The sequence below is a fragment of the Marmota monax genome, unplaced genomic scaffold, assembly GCF_021218885.2.
Source record: "Marmota monax isolate L192 unplaced genomic scaffold, Marmota_monax_Labrador192_F-V1.1 WCK01_AAM20220418_F8-fsc00128, whole genome shotgun sequence".
NCBI classification, from domain to species: domain Eukaryota; kingdom Metazoa; phylum Chordata; class Mammalia; order Rodentia; family Sciuridae; genus Marmota; species Marmota monax.
Window position 1 is genome coordinate 770168 of NW_026693452.1, and position 19850 is coordinate 790017.

General features: G+C 35.0%; 1 protein-coding gene across 4 annotated transcripts in view; it reads right to left on the reverse strand.

Annotated features, from left to right (window-relative positions):
- The window catches only part of Nudt9 (nudix hydrolase 9), a 30660-nt gene extending 11240 nt beyond the window's left edge, over positions 1-19420 (reverse strand). The window contains exons 1-4 of one of the 4 annotated variants that reach the window (XM_046457580.2): positions 19296-19420; positions 10827-11066; positions 7241-7336; positions 5199-5285 (exon numbers count right to left, since the gene is read on the reverse strand). In XM_046457580.2, coding sequence (XP_046313536.1) covers positions 5199-5285; positions 7241-7336; positions 10827-11023 — 380 coding nt within the window. In that variant the 5' untranslated portion in view covers positions 11024-11066; positions 19296-19420. Of the gene's footprint in view, positions 1-5198; positions 5286-7240; positions 7337-10826; positions 11067-18599; positions 19000-19295 lie in introns of those variants that run through there. The other 3 variants (XM_046457579.2, XM_046457577.2, XM_046457578.2) reach the window with 3 other exon arrangements.
- Positions 19421-19850: the final 430 nt, after the last annotated feature.

Genomic DNA, 19850 nt, shown 5'->3' on the forward strand with positions numbered 1-19850 from the left:
TTTGTATTCTTAGATTTTATTTTGACCCTTTTTTAAGGATTTTAAGCAGAAGTTATTTGCTATGTTCTTTTAAAATATATATATTTATTTATTTATTTAGTTGTAGATGAACACACAGCATCTTTATTTATTTTTATGTGGTGCCTGGGATTGACCCAGTGCCTCACACATGCGAGGCAAACACTTTACCACTGAGCTATAGCCTCAGCCCCTTTGCTATGTTCTTTATTAGTACTAGATATATAACATCAAAGTAAAAATATTTCTTGATAACAAAAGAAGTAATGTTTCATTTTAATTAACAAACTTCATTACTATTTACTGACATCATTAACACATGATATGTAACGATGATATATGATAATATATGCCCTACTGACATTCTCTAACCACTTCTGATGGCATACACCTTCCTATGCTTAACCCAAAATGAAAAGAAAATGATATTGCCATTAATTATTTGAACTAAGTTTATTCACAGTAATATACAACACTTCCTATCTCACCTTAACTTTAAGGAATGTGAAGGAACTTATTGGGAATTTGAAAATTTCATACTTGCCCTGAAGATTCTGAACTGGAAAGTTTGTGAAACTCTGTACTATACAATGCTGTTTTGAATCTTGAAATACATGAAAGAAAGGGGGATGGAATCTTCATGCCCATGTGATTCTTATGATTACTCATTATGGCTAAAGGCAAAAGTACAAAATCTAAAGTCACATATCCCTGATTCAAATTTCAAATCTGAAAGATTTAGATAAATCACTTACCCAAGTTAAGACTTCATTTCCAAATCTATAGAACGGATATACTGATACCTACTCTGGGAAATCAAAGTAGGACCTAGAAGAATGGCTGTAGTAGAGCATTATTTCTAATAATCCATTTAAGTCTTGTTAATTCTTCCTTCAACATCTTTCCTTCTTCTTATCCCTCCATTTTCCTGCCACTCATCTATTTAGAGCAATTTATCAATTAATACATGCATTATTAAGATAATAAGCATCAACCTGAAAGTACAGACCCATCACTTTGGGCTTGTGGTAAGGCAACAACTCAAGGCAACATCTCATGGCAGAGAGGGCCTGTCACCTCGTACAGGCTACGAAGCAAACAGAGAGAGAGGGGGCCAGGGTCTCAATATTCCCTTCAAAGGCATGCCCCTGATAACCTAGCTTCCTCCTCTAGGCCACACATCCTAGAAGTTCCATTACCTCCCAAAAGTACAACAGGGTGGCAACCAAACCTTTAACATATGAGCCTTTGTGGGACACTTAAGACCCAAACTATAACATTATGCCTCTGGCCCCCAAAGGCTCATGTCCATTTCACAACACAAAATACATTCAGTCCATCTCCAAGAATTCCCAGTATTGCTGAAAAGTCCAAGTCCAAAGTTTCCTCTGAGGCTCGAGGCAATTCTTAGCTGTGAACTTCTGTAAAAATCAAAAAGTTACAAACTTTCAAAACACAATGGCTGGGAATGAATAGGGTAAATATTCCCATTCCAAAAGGAAGGAATAGGAGCATAGAAAGGAAGAAAAGGACCAAAGTAAGATGGAAACACAGCAGGGAAAACATTATGTATTGTTAACTCCATGTGTCATCAGGAGCACAAAGTAACATGATGGGACCTCCAAAAGGACTGGGCAGCCCCATCCCTACAATCTTGTTGGATGAAGCCTACTTTTCTGGCTGGGATCTCAATCGCAGCCTTGGCTTCATTCTCACGTTACACATCACTCGGTAAGGGGCTATGTTGCAAGGAGGCCTACACTACCATACAACGCCTGACCTTCCAAAGATTTCCTTTGCAATCTTGCTGCATTCTGCATACCTGCAAAACCAGCATCACACAGATGACACCAAGGTCTGCTGCCTGTAGGAGCTATACCAGGGCCCAATAGAACCAAATCTGCAGAGTCTCTGAATGCTGAATACAGGGAAAATGATCCCAAGGAAATAGTTCTGTAGTTGGACCTGAGTGAGCAGAGCTCTCTGCTCAAATATGAGTCTTGGAAACAAGTGTACCTTTTTTATACCTTTGAATCTGTGATGGGTGGGGTCCAGCTGGTACCTGAAATACCCTCAAGGCATCTTTCCTATTATCCCAATATAAAGTTTCTTTTTTATGGTGCTAATCTTTTAAGCAATTGTACCCTTCTTAAAAGCAACTTTAACTTCTCCCCTTTTCCGGCTGAACTGTAAGTTTTTCAGATACTTCCACTCTGCTTTTTGCTCCCAAATCTCACTGCAAATCTGGCTAAAACAAACAATAATATCTTGCTACTGACAGAATTCTGTGCTGCCTTGAAATTTCCTCTGTAAGATTAATTAATCCATCACCTTTAAACTCAGTCTCAAGCTGAGCATGGTGGCTCACGCCTGTATTCCCAGAGGCTGGGACAGGAGGATCTCGAGTTCAAAGCCAGCTTCAGCAAAATTGAGGTGCTAAGCAACTCAGTGAGATCCTTTATCTAAATAAAGTACAAAATAGGGCTGGGGATGTAGCTTAGTGGCCAAGTGAGTCTGAGTTCAATCCCCGATAGCTCCCCCCAAAAAAATAAATACATAAATAAATAAACTTTGCCTCCCACAAAGTCTCAGGACATGCACAAAAGGTAGTCAAGTTCTTTGACAAAATGTAACACATACAAATGGACTCTAGTCCAATTTCCAAGAGAGTCCTCATTTACACTTCATGAGCCTGGCCTTTTCTCTTTAAATTCCTAACAGCATTCTGGTCTTCTGAGCTTTCACCAGAATCACCCACTAGGCTCTGTCTACAGCATTCTAGGGTTTATCTAGCCTGCTTCTCCAAACTTTTCCAAATTTCTCCCATACGCTAATTCCAAAGGCCTGAACCACACTGTCAGGTATAATCACAGCAATGACTCCACTTCTCAGTACTAATTTTCTGTGTTAATTTCTGACACTGTGGGGCTGGGGATATGGCTCAAGCGGTAGTGCGCTCGCCTGGCATGCGTGCGGCCTGGGTTTGATCCTCAGCACCACATACAAAGAAAGATGATGTGTCCGCCGAAAACTAAAAAATAAATATCAAAAAAAATTCTCTCTCTCTCTCTCTCTCTCAAAAAAAAAAAAAAAAGAAAAAAAGAAAGAAAAAAATTTCTGACACTGTGATTAGATACCTGAAAAAAATCAAATTATAAGGATGAAAGATTTATTGTGGTCCATGATTTCAGTCCATGGTAGGTTGGTTCCAGTGTATTTGGTCCTGTGGCAAGAAGGGGAAGGATATGGCAGAGGTAACTACTCACTTCATGATGGTCAGAAACCAAAGGGAGGGTGGGGGGTGGGGGAGGGATGTGTGTCAGGATCCCAGCATCCTCTTCAAGGCCCCTCAATGACTTCACTTACTTCCACTAGGCCCCACCTCTTAAAGGTTCCACCACCCTCCCCACAACAGTGCCACAGGCTGGAACCAAGCCTTTAATACATGGGCCTGTGGGATAAATTTAAGATCCAAACCATGAGTTGCTAACATACAAGTTTCCAGCTTCCCTCTTCTGCTTCTTGTCCTCTTACTAGTATTATAGTTCCACTTCAAACCTTCCTATGTTTAGCCAACTTCACAACATTGGAAAGAAACCAATAATGCCAGTAGTATTTTTTTACTTCAGGTCATTCACAAGAATGCATTCACTGTTCCTTTCTCACTTAAACTATAAAAGTTCTAAGAGAATTGTAGACAGAAAAATAGGTAGGATGGTAGGTAGATAAGTTAGTAGGTAGGAAGATGAATGGATGGACAAAAGGACAGAGAGATGGAAGAAAGGGAAGTTGTAAGGAGTAAAGATCAGTTGGGACAGGGAATTGAAAGGGTAAGAGAATAGGACAGGATGGTATTAGTGCCTCTTTTCAGTAACTTTAAAATAAGGCAAATAAGCTGCCTTCCTAGAGTCAAACTTCCTAGAGCTTCAAATCATTATCATAGCTCAGATCATAGAAAAACAGTCTCCTTAAGAAAGGGAAGGTATCCAAAATATCAAAACTAAAAAAGAAACAACATCAAGGATATTTGCTTTATTTAAAGAAGGAAAGTAATCATTATGATAGGGAAAGCGTTGGTCAGTAAACAAATTATAAAAATAAAAAGAAGAAGAATGGTAGATATAACAGAATATTCCAGACGCACTGGAAAAGATGTTTCCTGTGGAAATGGCTAAGTCCACCTAAATATTAAATTTACCTACCTTCTTTTATTTAGATTCATGGAACCAACCCAGGTAGCCTTTAACAGATGAATGAATAAAGAAAACGTGGTATGCATATATACAATAGGATAGTACTAAGTCATAAAGAAAAGTGAAATTATGGCATTTGCCAGTGAATGGATGGAACTAGAGACTATCAAGGACAAGAAGCTAAGTGAAATAAGCCAATCAGAAAAATCAAAGGCTGAATGCAGATGCTAACTGCTAATTGACAAGGAGGGGGAGGGGGGGAAGGATAGAAGTTAATTGGATCAGACAAAGAGAAATGAAGGGTAGGGGGAGATGGGATGAGAATAGGAAAGACAGTAGAATGAAACAGAAATAAGCTTCCTATGTTCATATATGAATACAGAATCAGTTTTAATCCACATCACATACATTCTTGTGATTACAAGAATGGGAAGTTATGTTCCATGCGTGTATAACATGTCAAAATGCACTGTCATGTACCTAAAAAGAATAACTAAAAAAAGAGTATGCTATGTTACACCAGTAGCAATTTCATATATCTTGTGTTTACTGCATTTTTTGATTACATTGAGAATCTGCATCAAATAATTGACCTTGGATTCTTATACACATCCTCTACAGTGCCTACTCAATGCCAAAAACAACTAGACAATCCATTAAATATCTAGTGACCTTAACTTTAAATGCTTAATTTACTCATACAACATAAAACTGCAACTTTACACTTATATCATGATAATTTTAAATGTCCCATTAAAATATGGATTATATTTACATGTATGCATATGTGCATATACATGTATGTGAACATATATACACATATTTATAAATACATCTATAAATATTTGTATGTCTATAAGTATGCAGATTTACATATATGCATACAGATATACTGTACCTACACACATGGAAACACACACATATAGCTACAGTCTACATTTTTCTAATCACTTAGCTCTTTACTAAAATATTTCATTTGGTTCTCACCTGGTTATAATAGGATCTGCAGCATGGTTTGGGCCCCATCGCCCCAAAAGCCCCCGGCCAACCAATCCTGTTCGCCCTGCAGGATTTCTGGGGGAAATAAAAACATAAAATCAATTAAATGAGTTCATCTTTTTTAACCCAACTTGCTATAACCCCCCTACATACAAAGTGCACTAGAAGAGAAATGTATTTCCTCATAAATCTGGCAGTATTGTCACATATCTACCACTGAAATCATATCACATCATACTGTTACTTAAATTTTCTTTTGCACATGTCTTAAGCTTTAGATTTGATCTGTATGATCTGATTTCCAAAGTGTTTCTACAATATACAAAATTGTTTCAGTTTTCATGTGTGCACCGAAATCCAAACTGAACCTAACTGGACCCTTAAAATGCTCTGTACCCAAACATCTATCTCTACAACAGTTTATCTTTCAGGATAGCCAACTTCTCTTTACTTTCTCATCATTCTCTTTTCCTATTCCAGTCTCCTACAACCCTTCCCATTATTTTATATTACATTTTTAAGGTCATTTTCCTAAGTGGGTTCAAGACATTGCTATATCAGTGTATCAATAATATATATTTTGTAACACACACTGAGATTTTGGTATGTAAACATACACATATTATATATATATATATATATATACATACATATATACATATATACAAATAATATATATATATTATATATATAAATTTATATATATATAAATTTATATATAAACATATATATATACATAGACATATATGTATACATACACACACATAGATGTTTTGTATACATGTATATATATTCATGTGTGTATATGTACATTTGCACACACATAAATAAATATAACACAAAGTAAGATATTGATATCATCTTTATAAAATTAGACTTTAGTGTACTAGAAATCTATTAGATTTCTATTTGCTTTATAACATAATACCATAACCCAGTGTTAAAAGTCTGTCAGATAAATATATCAACACTCATGCCTGAGTAACTTTAGCAGGAAAAAGAACAAGGTGGTCAACTTACATTTTCTATTCTATGTAAAAACACACTCTTGAACACAAATGACCAAAGCCAATGTAAAGAGAATATTACTTTATATAAGGACAAAGTTTATAACTTGTAAACTAGAAACTGTGAAACAGACATACAGAAATTATCATATAGCCCGAGAAACAGAGAAAATTGTTTTCAAAGAAACAAAAATGAACGCAACATATAGGGAAATAGAAATTGGCTTCTGTTAGAATCCTAACTAAAATAATAACCTATCTTGGCTTTGCTGCCTATCATTTTCTGTGTGTGTGTGTGTGTGTGTGTATACTTTCATATATTTTACTCAGAAAAGAACCTAAGGAATAAATTAAATTCAAGAGTTAACTTAAGAAGACTCAATGATCATTGGAAAGTGAATAAGTTTTGATAAAAGGAAGAATTTAGCAACACTGAAGGGCCAGGCTGCAGTGAAAGAAACACTAACACCTCCTTGTTCTAAAGAAACTAAAATAAAGATTGTAACATTTTTTATAAGGTTATCACCATAATTGTGATTCTTATCATTTTACATAGGGTATGCTAATTTTCACATTTACTCCTCATTTCTGTGTCTTCTTAAGGAAAATGGATAATTTTTGAGTTGTGTAGAAAAATCATTTTTCAAAGTACACAAAAACATTGCTGCTAAAATTATTGAGTTAGTTATATTCTTACTTTGGATAAATTCTTACTTTAAGGCATCAATAAAAACTAAAACTACAATTTTCAATCCTTTCTGTTAATTTATTCAATTAATTATTTCTACCTTCAAGATAAAATTATGAAAAAATGCATTTAAATTCTGACTTAGCTACTTATACTCTTTCAATATCTGTAAATAGAAACTAAAAACATATAACCATAGTTTTGAAGATTTAATTAGATTGTATATATAAAATTTTTGCACAATGTTTGGCACATACAATCATATAATAAATTTCAGTTATCTTTTCTACATTTTGAAGACCATTATTGTAAGATGCTCCATTCCCAATACCTACCGAGGTCTTCCATTTTCAATCTCATACAGGCCATTCTGACTCTTTCTCTCAACATGCCCATCCTTTTCATTAAACTTGGGAGAAAAGTTACTTTCACTGTAATGAGAATACCAATACAAATCAAGACATAATCATTCAATACTACCAATAGCTTAATATAATATAAGTCTATTATTAATATAAGTCTATTATTATTATTTATTCATAAGTGACTTCCTTGAATGAATAAATTTTTAAAGGTTAGTTTTTATTTACAAATCCATCTAATTTCTTCAGAATAGTTACTTAAGAAGAAAAAAAACATTACAAGGATGTGTATTATTACTATATTTATAAATCACTCTTAGAAAAACTACTGGCAAAAGAAGTGAAGGTCCTCCCCATACTATTAAAAAAAAAGTCTACACTACCTTCAGCAACAAAAAATTGTTTGTAGAACATTATAGGATTAGTATTTTGTAGTTCCAAAAGTAAGATTCCTTTTTATATTCTTTTGTTTGTTTGTTTTTCTCTACTGGGGATTGAAACAAGGCAGGCTCTACATGTCAAAATGCACTGTCATGTACATTGAGCTACACCCCTAGCCCTTTTATATTTTATTGAGACAAGGATTCACTAAGCTGCTGAGGCTGGCATCAAACTTGCAATCCTCAAGCTTCAGCTTCCCAAATAGCTGGGAGTACAAGTGTGCACTACCACACCTGATAATCTTGATGTTTCAATTGTTTAAAATCTTAATTTCTTGAAATGTATACTGATTAGTATTATCAAAGTACACTCTTAAAACAGTAAATTTACCCCACAGATTAAAAACACATATGTAGATTGTGATTATTAAAAACACATGTAAATGCTAGAAATATTCTAGATCTTGGTCTTAGTTGTAGTTACAGAGCTATACAAACCCAATTTTGCTGAGCTTCACCTGCACACTTACAAGAAAATGTGGACTTAACTGCATTTATATCACCCCTCAACAAAAATATTTTAACCACTTAAACTATATAACTGAACTACTTTCCTCACCATTAGGACATCATTGATGTAACTATACCAATAGTGGATAAAGAGTTGTGTGGCACTGGTTAGTTCCTGGACAGTTTTGACATATGTTTTACTTTTTCTTGCTATAACAATTCCAATAAATGAATAAAGAAATACTTGTGATCTGTTTGGAGAATAATATCCAATTTGAATGATCCAGACATTCTCTCAAGATTTTTAACCAATATGCCACACACAAATATTAAAAAAATTAAATGATAAAAACCATGAAATTATAAAACCAAAATTATAATGTTTTGAGATTCTAGAAATTCATCATTTTTTTAAAAATGTGAATCTAGTTATAAATGAAGCATTAATATTAGTAATAAGGCTTGACTCGGATAGTGATACAAAGTTAACTCAAAAAATAAATTGAAAGAACAAAAAAATGTATTCCATCTTCATCTATTTACATTATATAGCACCCTGCCAATATTATTAATCTTTAATTGTGCTTAATGTCTATATGTAATAGATGTATAAATATGTACAACCTCTTGGAACTCATTTAAAGCTAATAATTTCTCCACAGATGTCATCATGACTAATATCCTAAGACTATCATAAAGTTACAAACATTACCTGTGAGTACAATAAGAAAACCATGAGTCAAAATCAAATCACAGGAATAAATCCATGGTGAAGTTTAACAATCTAATAGACTATTACTAGACCTATTCAATTAGCAAATGTCTTTATTTAGCACTGGGTAGTTTACAATAATTATTGTGAGAGGACTATCATTTATAATAAACTTAATGAATCAAACTTTTTAAATAAAATGTTCTAAAAGTAATGTGACAATGTAACAAAATGGTTAAGAGAATGAATTCTGGAATCAGACTGAATCTAAGTACAAACTATACCATCTAGTACCTCTGTAACCATAGGCAAAGGATAAACTTTTTGTGCTTCCATTTTTTGTTTTTTTTTAATTAACATATAAACATGATACATATTTATGGGTAGTGTGATAATTTGGTCCATATATAGAATTGTCATGACTGAATTCGAGTAATTAGCATTTCTATCTCCTTAAACATTTATCATTTTTTTATGGTAGGAAGTTCTGGTGTGTTGTTGCAAAGGAGGATGACTACAGAGAGAAGTATGTACTGTACATAAAAGCTAGAAGAATGGATTTTGAACATTTTTACCATAAAGAAAGGGCAAATATTTGAGGAGACAGATATGTTTAACCTCATTTAAACATTACAAAATATATACATTTATCAAAATATCACATAGTACCTCATTAATATGAATAGTTTTAATGTATATGTTTAAAAATAAAGTTAGCCTGGGGATATAACTCAGTTGAAGAGTGCATGCTTAGCAATCCCCAACACTAAAAAATAATAATAAAAGTAAATCTAGTTAATAACTACTCAGGCATGATGGCACATGACTCTAAAACCAGCAATGTGGGAGACTGAGGCAGGAGAATCGCAAGTTCGCAGGCAACTTAGTCAGACCCTATTTCAAAATTAAAATTAAAAAAAAAGAAAAAGAAAATGGATGGGGAAATAGCTCATGTTTGCCTAGCATGTACAAGCAAGCCCCTGGGTTAAATACCCAGGACCATAAAAAAAAAAAAAACTAATTTTGGAAAAGAAAAATCTCTACCATTACATTTATTATTAAAAGAAACAATAGGTTTAATGGATAGATGTTGATCAAAGGATACAAGGTTTCAGTTACACAGAATGAATGAATAAATTCTACAGACCTAACTTACAGTTCAGTGACCATAGCTAATAATATATAATAATGTATCCTCAAAAATTGCTGAGTGTAGATCTCATATGTTGGCACCACAAAAAAAGAAGAGGTAAACATGTGAAGTGACAGATATGTTAGTTGGCTTTATTGTGGTACTTATTTCACAATGTATATGTGTATCAAAATACAAGTTTTACACTTTAAATATACACTTTTGTCTATTATACCTTGATGAAGCTGGAAAAAAGTAAGAAATATAAACATAAAATGTGAACCAATGCCGCACTTCTATGAATTTAGTCAAGAGATCATTTTTTTGAGTCAAGCCTCAATTAATATTTCCTCTCTTTCCCTCTCCCTCTCCCATCCCCAGCCCCACCCACTCTTTATCTATCCCTTTTCAATTTTTTCCCAGGGGTCTAATTTATTATCATCCTATTCTTAACTATCTGAAAAAATATCTGAAAAATATTTTCACTGCTTCAAATACAAGTCTAGTTTTGAAAGATGAACTATTGATAACCAAAAAAAACACATGAAAATAGATATCACCAGTTGTTATTTTATAACTAATGGCAGTTATTTCAAATCAAAATGGATTTACCTATTAGAAAGTATACTCATAAAATCCCCTCAAAAATTAACAAAGGTGAACTGCTTAGCTTTGGCAAAAATTCAAGCAAATATCGAAACTGAGTTGTATAAAAGTCAAACACAGATAAAAATTATTTTTCAAGTGTCAAAAAATAATTTTACAAATATATTCACTACCTTTTCCAAAAATCTATACCCAGCTAATTACAGGTTCTTTACTCACCTGATTTGAGGATCTGCCCACCTGGGGCCAGCCAAAACAGAAACTGCAGTATATTCCACAGGGTTATAGTCCTGCCACTCAACAAGCCAGCCTACTTTCTCATTAGGAACCTGGCTTCTTTGAACTTTTGAACCTGGGTAAGGAGATGTCCGAGCCTTGTTGTGGGAATTGTCTTTGACACCGTTAGAACCAGACATGATGTTGGAGTTAAGATGAAACCAAGAGGATAAAAGTGAGTTTCTGGGAAGGAAAAAAAAAGGAGAAACATTTTACAGAAACACCAAAAATATGTTAAACTCAACCATAAATATGAAGTAAAACTGTTTAAGTCTATTCAAAGGAATATATTTTTTAAAAACCATCTATAGTCTAACAGGTATGTATAAAACATGATAAAATAGCACAAAGGAAAAATAGGAAGATGAAAATTTACTGTTGTAAAGTTCTTACACAATGGAATGAAGTAACGAAGCAATTAATGTAATATTATTTGAAGTTAGTGACTGATATATATGTGTGTATATGTATGCAAATGCATATATGTGTGTAAATATATAACTTTAGAGCAAAATTTAATAAAATTAAAGGATATAAAATAATTGGAGAGCACAGAAAAAAAACTAATAACTAAACTTTCATACTAACCTCAGAGCATACACAAAGTCTCCTCTTGCCTAAAAACTTATAGATTCTTAATATTCTTACAATAAAAATTAAAATTCCCAATGACCCTAAATTAGAACATCTAAAGTGGAGAAAGGGATCTGAGAACATGGTAAACTGATGACAGCTCCGAAATAAAATACATTCAAATTGGAAAGAAAGAAGAAAAATGATCTACTTGCAAATCACATGATCTTTTATTTAGAAAATGCAAAAGACTCCAAGAATAAAATTGTTGAAACAAATAAATGAATAACAAAATAGTTACATTCAAAGCACTAACAATAAACAATACAAAAAGAAAATTAAGGAAATAATTCCACTTAAAATAGGACAAAAAATTATTATTTAGTGATTAACTTCAAAGAGGCAAAACTCCTGTACACTGAATACTGCATAAGGTTGCTGAGAGACATTAAATAAGATATTAATAAATGAAAAGACATTCCATGTTCACTGATTGGAGGACTTAATATTGTAAAGACGTTAAAACTACCCAAGGTAATCTATAGATTTACTGCAATCCCTGTTTCCATTTTTTCCAGAAATAGAAAAACTCCATCCTAAAATTCATATGAAATCTCAAGAGGACCCAAACAGTCAAAACAATCTTCAAAAAGAAAAATAAAACTCAATGTCTCATTCTTCCTGATTTCAAAATTCACTGCAAAACCATAATAATCGCAAGAGTGTGGTACTGGCATAAAGAGAGACATTATAGATAAATGGAACAGAATTGCAAGCCCAGGAATAAACCTTCATATATATGGCCAAATGTTTCTTATTTTTAATTATTCTTTATTGATGAATTATAATTATACATAATTATTGTGAGATATTTGGTAAAGTTTTCCCCAGTACTTTCTCTTTCATTTCTAGCCTCCAGCCCCAGAACCCTTTCTCTCCTCTGTGGGCCTCCCTTCTCGTTTCATTAGATTCCCCATCCCCTTTGTTGTTCCTTTATTCTCTCTAGCTTCCACATGTAGAAGAAAACACATGACCCTTGACTTTCTGAGTTGAGTTTATTTTCACTTAACAAAATACTCTCAAGTTCCATCCATTTTCCCATAAATGACAGTCTCATTCTTCTTTATGGCTGAATAAAACTCTATTATGTATATAATATGTATATCACATTTTCTTTATCCACTCATCTGTTCATGGACACCTATATAGTTCCTTAACTTAGATCAAATGTTTCAACAGTGTGCTAAGACCATATAACCAGGAAAGAATAATCTTCTCAACAAATTATACTGGGAAAACTGATTATTCATATGCAAAAAGAACCTTTTCTTTATGCCATATACAAACATTAACTAAAACTAGATCAGGGCTGGGGATATAGCTCAGTGGCAGAGCACCTGTCAAAAATGTTTAAGCCCTAGGTTTGACTCCTAGCAATAGCCAAAAAAAAAGATCTAATCATAAAACCAAAAATGACAAAACTCTTAGAAAAACACATATAGGATTGCATCACCATACTGGATCTGAAATGATTTCTTATATATGACAACAAAAACATGGGCAGCAAAAGAAAAAACTAAGTAAACTGGACATCAAAATTTAAAATATAGGCCCCAAAAAGAACACAACACAATGAAAAGGGAACTCATAAAAATGGAAGCGTAAATCATATCTCTGATAGGGTGTTGGGTAGACCCAGAACACGTAAAGAACTCCTATAACTCAACAAGAAAATAATCCAATTACAAAATCAGCAAAGAGCCCGAACAGACATTTTTCCAAAGATATATAACTGGTCAACAAATACATGCAAAGAAAGTCAATGTCAACGTCACTAATCATTAAAAAATGCAACACAAAACCACAAGGAGATGTCACCTCATACCCATTATGGTGGTCATTATGATAAAAGAACACAGCAAGTACTGGCAAGGAGAAATTTATTTACTGTTAAAAATAACATCATCAGGGGCTAGGGTTGTGGCTCAGCGGTAGAGCATGTGTGAGGCACTGGGTTCAATCCTCAGCACCACATAAAAGTAAATAAACAAAATAAAGGCATTGTGTCCATTTACAACTAAAAAAAAATTGCTTAAAAAAATAACATCATCAAATGACTTGGCTATATTTTCATAAGATATTGGTTAAAAAAGAAAGAAAAACAAGATGTAGAAAAGTGTATATAATAAGATTATAATTTTATAAAATAATGACTTTAAGTAAGAGTATGTACATAAATCAGTTTTCTATTGCTACTATAATACCTTTTCTAGAGGGCACCATGGTTCTATGACAATGGCCCCCTTTCTTTACCTTCAAAGATAATGAATCTGTGACCATTTTTCAGTAGTCATACCTTTCTCTGAACACAGTCTAGAATGTCTCCATTTTTGAGGACTTGATTAGATCAGATGCACCTGGCTAACCCAGGATAATTTCCCAGCTCAAAGTCTTTAAACTTAAAAAAATCTATAGTCTCTTTTCCCAAGCAACATATTTAGAGGCTCCATATATTAGGAGGTGGATATCTTTGGGGTGGGGGGGCATTATTCTGCTTTCCACAAATGTTTTTACTATTTATTACCTGTATGTGGTAGAAACTACAGAAAGAGCATATCTTCAGTTTCTTAATATGGATTAGAAGACACAGTGCCACTGTGAGGTAGAGACAGAAGGAAAGGAGAATATGAGGGAAAGGTTGGGAGGAGAAAAAGGGAAAGATGGAAGAGATACAAAATGGGAAGACAGTGTGAAAAAGAAGGGGAGAGAAAGGAAGAAAAAGAGCAGGAGGTTAAAAAGAAGGGATAAGAAAAGGAAGCAAGCAAGAATGGACTATCCAAACATATTAAAGAAATGGAAGTATGAATGAAGTGATGAAATTTATGCATTAAGGTCAAATTATGTATTTAAATTGTATAGAAACTTATTAAAAATTAAGATTAAAATTCTTAACCTGACCTTCAAGGACTGCTTATCACACCGCCTCCAGACCCCTCTTCAAAGTGTATTGTATATGCAATGAACAATATAAAGACATGTGATTATATTGTTTATCCAAATCCATAAATAAAACAGAGACTCTAATGTAAACTATGGGACTCTAGGTGACAATGACACATTAACAGAGCAAACATACTACTCTGTGAGATACACTATAAGGGGGAACTATGCATGCATAAGGGTTGGGGATACATGGGAAATTTATATAACTTCTATTCAATTTTGCTCTAAAAAATAAGCTATTAAAAAGTAATCATCTGTGCTCCCCCAATTCATTCATCCTGCCCCCACAACTCCTGATCTTGTTACTGTTTTCATAGTTTTGCCTTCAAGAATTGTCATATAGTTTAAATCAGATAACCTTTTCAGATTGGCTTCTTTCCCTCAGTAATAGACATATAAGATTCCTCCACATCTTTCCATGGCTTAAATAACTCACTTTTTAGCACTTATTATTCCATTATCTGGATGTACCACAGTTTATTTACCCATTCACCTACCAAAAGACATCTTGGTTGCATCTAAGTCTTGGCACTTTTAAATAAAGCTGATATCTGTGTGCAGGTTTTTGTGTGAACAAAACCTCATTAATTTGGATAAATAACAAAAATTGTGATAGCTGAGTCATACAATAACAGTTATGTTTAGTTTTCTACAAAACTGCCACACTGTCTTCTCTTCCTTGATTTTTTATTGGTTTAAATCTTTCCTATTCTTGTGTCTATAGCTCTTGTGCAATTCAAGATGTCTTTCATCCTATTTAAAGACTTTGAAACAAGCACCATTTCATTTTGCATTCCCTTTGCATCCATGAAGTACTGTCAAACACCCAAAATTCTGGGAAAGCCTAACTAGTAAAGAAATTAATATCCCCAGAGAGAATGAACACTAGCAAAAAGTGGGAGAATTTCGACTTTTGACTAACTTTATTAAAAGTTCATTCACTGTTTTCATGTTATGATAACTTACTTGCTTCAGCTGCCACAACTTTGGAAATCTAAATAACGACTACTCTTAAAAGATCTTTCCCACTGATTCTAAATTCATACTCAATAAAAATGTATAAATATGAAACACATATTTATCAAAATTAGATTTCAGGTATGTTATTTTAAAAGCATAATATAATATATGAAGCCCTAGTCTCTAAATAAATCCTATTATAAATGACAATTTTGTTTCATGATTTGATAGCAGGGCAAGGAAAAAATGTCCACAAGAAACAAGAATCTTGTTAAACTCTACCCCCAACATGTACGAAAAATGTTCTCTAAGTAATTTTGGGTTCTCTGTTTCCTGATTTAGCAAGGTTAAGCATACAGAATTCCAAAAATCTGCTACAGACTCAAACGAGAGAAAACGTAATACACCTGATTGTTTACTTTTCTAAATAATTTTACTTTTGCAAGAACAACATCAAAAATTCCTCTTACCCTACAAAGAAGCACTAATGCCATTTATATCTTCTGTGTACTCTGACATACTAAAAGATATCAGAACAAGTATACTTATCATATATACATATACAGCTTAGACCTCTTTTAACTGCATTACTGAATAGATGCAAGAAATTTATTTGGCCTACCAAAGGCAATTAAATACCTTTGTATCTTACAAAGCAAAAACTGGTTACCAAAACTGGCAAATTTAAGGAAATGCAATATTGCCAGGCATTATTACAGTGGCACACACCTATAATCCGAGTGGCTTAGGAGGCTGAGGCAGTAGGATGATGAGTTCAAAGACAGCCTCAGCCACTTACGGAGGCCTAAGCAATTCAGTGAGACCCTGTCTCTAAGTGAAATACAAAAAAGGCTGGGGATGGGGCTCACTGGTTAAGTATCCCTGGGCTCAATCCCCCAATACCAAAAAAAAAAAAGAAAAAAAAAAGAAAAGAAGAAAAGAAATGTAATAGTGACATGTGCTTTAAACCAAAAAAAAAAAAAAAAAAAAAAATTGCAATAATCATAATAGTTATAACTACATATATACAGTAAGTGCATGCTGTGTGTGAAAAACATTGTTCCAAATATTGTAATATTATTAACTCATTTGATCCTCAACTCTGAGTTTAGGTATTATTCTTCTTTTAGAAATAAGATCATTAAGGCTCATCTACAAAAAAAATAAAATAAAAAAGAACATTAAGGCCCAGAGAGGCTAAGCAAGTTTACCAAAGTCATACAACTGATAACAGAATCAGAACCAAATCCTGGCAAACTGGCTCAGAGTTTCAGGCTCTAAACACTATGCAAAACTATCTCTATTTCAATCTTTAGCTCAGACATATATATATATATATATATATATATATATATATATTTTTTTTTTTTTTTTTTTTTTTTTCCCCCACAGAGACAAAATATACAATGTTCTCAACCAAGGTATGTTGTGGTAGATCCTGCTGGGAAACCTGGAAACATAACAATCCAAATACTATTGCTTTTTGTAGAAAACAGACATTTGAAACTGGTGAACTCAAAAAAACTAACTGCAAAACTATCACTTTCTGGGCTGGGGATGTGGCTCAAGCGGTGACGCGCTGGCCTGGCATGCGTGCGGCCCGGGTTCGATCCTCAGCACCACATACAAAGATGTTGTGTCCGCCAAAAACTAAAAAAAAAATAAATAGATATTTAAAAAAAAAAAAAAAACTGTCACTTTCTGGATTTTCCCCAATTATTAAAGAATGGTAAATTTTGGCGGGAGAGATACCAGGGATTGAACTTAGGGGCACACTATCACTGAGCCCAGACCCTTTTTGTATTTTATTCACAGACAGGGTCTCACTGTGTTGCTTAGTGCCTCACTAAGTTGCTGAGGTGGGATTTGAACTCGGGATCCTCCTGTCTCAGCCTCCCGAGCTGCTGGGACTACAGGTATGGGCCACCCTACAAGACCAAGAATGGTAAAATTCTCAATAATACATTTCTTTTGTCTTCTCCAGGATGCTTTGCAACATTAGAAACCAGGTACTCCACACACATTTGTTGACTTCACTTCTGGGTTTTTCTTCTAAGCTGGTATGCAGTCTCTGGTTCTAGAGTTCCCACCTTATAAAAATGAAGAATAATTGCCAAGCAACTTTACATTGTTCCAGGGGCAACTAACAAAAATAGAATTAGTGACTTCCAGATACCACTGTCATGTGTTCCTTCCTTCTCAAATTCCACTGGAAGAAGATAAAAGATGTATACAAGGAAATAAAATCCATACTATCAGAATAAGTGGGACACCACTAGTAAAGAGATTTTAACCAATTTCAGGAAGACGGCAAATGGCCAGAACCATAATGGCCTAAAAGCCAGAGTAGAACAGATTACATTTAGGAGTATATACAAAAGGGTGAGAGATGCCACCCCAACAAGAGAAGCCAAGAGATTTCAAATTTGAAGTCAGTAAGCCCAAAGTTTGTTAAGTGGGCAGTGAGACAATAACCATGGAAGTTATTCAAATGAAAACCAAAAGTTGGCAATAGCTATTTATTCCCAGGATAAAGTCAAAAGTTTAAAAAACAAGGGAGGTAGCTGGGACCCCTACCATTAATACTGGTGTTAGAAAACAAGAGAAAAACAGGTTTAATAATTTTACAAGTCTCACTAGAAAGTAAAGTTGAGGAAACTATACTACTGTAAATTCTAGGGTTAAAGGGTTCAGGTCTGTACACCTGGTACCAGCTCACACACTCTCCACTGAACTTCCAGACTAGGAGCCAGATACAAACAGCCAAAGTCAATCAGTCTTCCCATATAGAGAAAACAACGACTACTTATATTAGTAAAACACAGCCAATGTCCATGATGTTTTAAATATTAACCAGAAAAGAAAATGACACGGGGCAACAGAATCCAAACAAGCGCTTAACTCTCTGATGACCACAATGTTGGTGACTTACAAAAGACGGCAAATTTCAAAATCAGGGGTTAATAAAGGTCCCAGAACTAATTTTCCCCAAAAAAAACAACTAATACATTTTGAAGATTTTTGTTTTCTTTTGTTTTTGTTTTGGGTATAGGGATGCGTAAATCGGGGTCATAAGTAAAGCCTACAGAATACGCCGGAAAGGAAGCTGATTCCCACCCCCAACCCAAGGTCTCCGGATAGGGGTCAGCACCAGGAGTGGTGAATACGAGTGGTGAATACCTGTACGCCGGGATACTGCGGCAGCCTGAGGACCTGACAGTCACGGAGGCCAAGGCTACTGAGAGAGACACCGTGGCTAAAGCCTTACGCAGGGAGCGTCCGGCCATCAGCGCCCCGCGGGAGGCTTCGACCCTAGCTTGGGCCTCAGCCTCCGCCGGCCCCACTGCCCAATCCCCGGCTCCGGGTATCTAGCGGGCACTAGGACCCGGCAGCCCGCGGGTTCTTCCGCTGCATCTATCTAAAAATACACACAGACTAGAAGTTCTCCCCGAACCGCCGCTTTCCCCAGTGCTATACAGAAATCCCCACTAGCAAGTACCGCCGACTACACCAGGGTGAGCTGCCGAGAACAGCCACCCGGGACCCGTGACGTCCCAAGTGCGTGGCGGCGCTTTTCGGCCATGTCGCAAAGCAAAGGCCGTGCAAACTTGGCAGCGCCTGTCTTCGCCGACGGCCTGATCTGCGCAGGCGCAGGCGCGCGACGAGGCGGAGGGAAGTACCCTGACAGCCAGAGAAAAGGTGACTTGGAAAGGAGGAACTGGAAGGGGACAAAAGGGGAAAGAAAGAAAGGGATTTGCGAAAAGTTTACTGCCCTTTTTTCTAAGGAAGGAAATGCAGAACCACGCGCTCATAGTCATATGATGAACAATCGGTGGTTGTAAGAAGAAGTAGGAAAGAAACCTGGAGCCCACGCACCTGGAGGCGTTTCTCTTCCTTCTTTAACAAGTCCTTCCCTCCAGTTGGTAAATTGCACTGGGCTTTGCTGGGTGTGGCCCTTGGAAACCCGCAGCTGAATAAACAGGATGTAAAGTTGGCACACAACCTGGAGAATAAAGTCGAAAAGCAGATATTAGCCAAGTTGGAAACCCAAGTTGTCCAAAGCAGTTAATGATCTGGTTTATATTTTTTATATTCATCAACTCATTAATATGTCAATTCGTAATGTTTAAAAACATAATCCACTATTTAAGGGGTACAGTTCAGACACAGACATTGTAAAGCTTTGACTATCTTAAAAGCCAGTTAAATTTTAAACAGCACTTTTCCTGAAAGCTGCAGGACTCTTGGCACATAGTGACTCTGACCAAATCTATGCACTAAGATTTGATCACACTCTATATACCATGGTTTCCAGCAGCATAAAGGCTTGTACTTGAGATAACCCCAGACCCTCTTGAAATGCCTGCCTGAACACAAAGCTAGTAGAATTTTACTGTTGTTCCTGACAAAACCCAGTCATATGATAGGTGT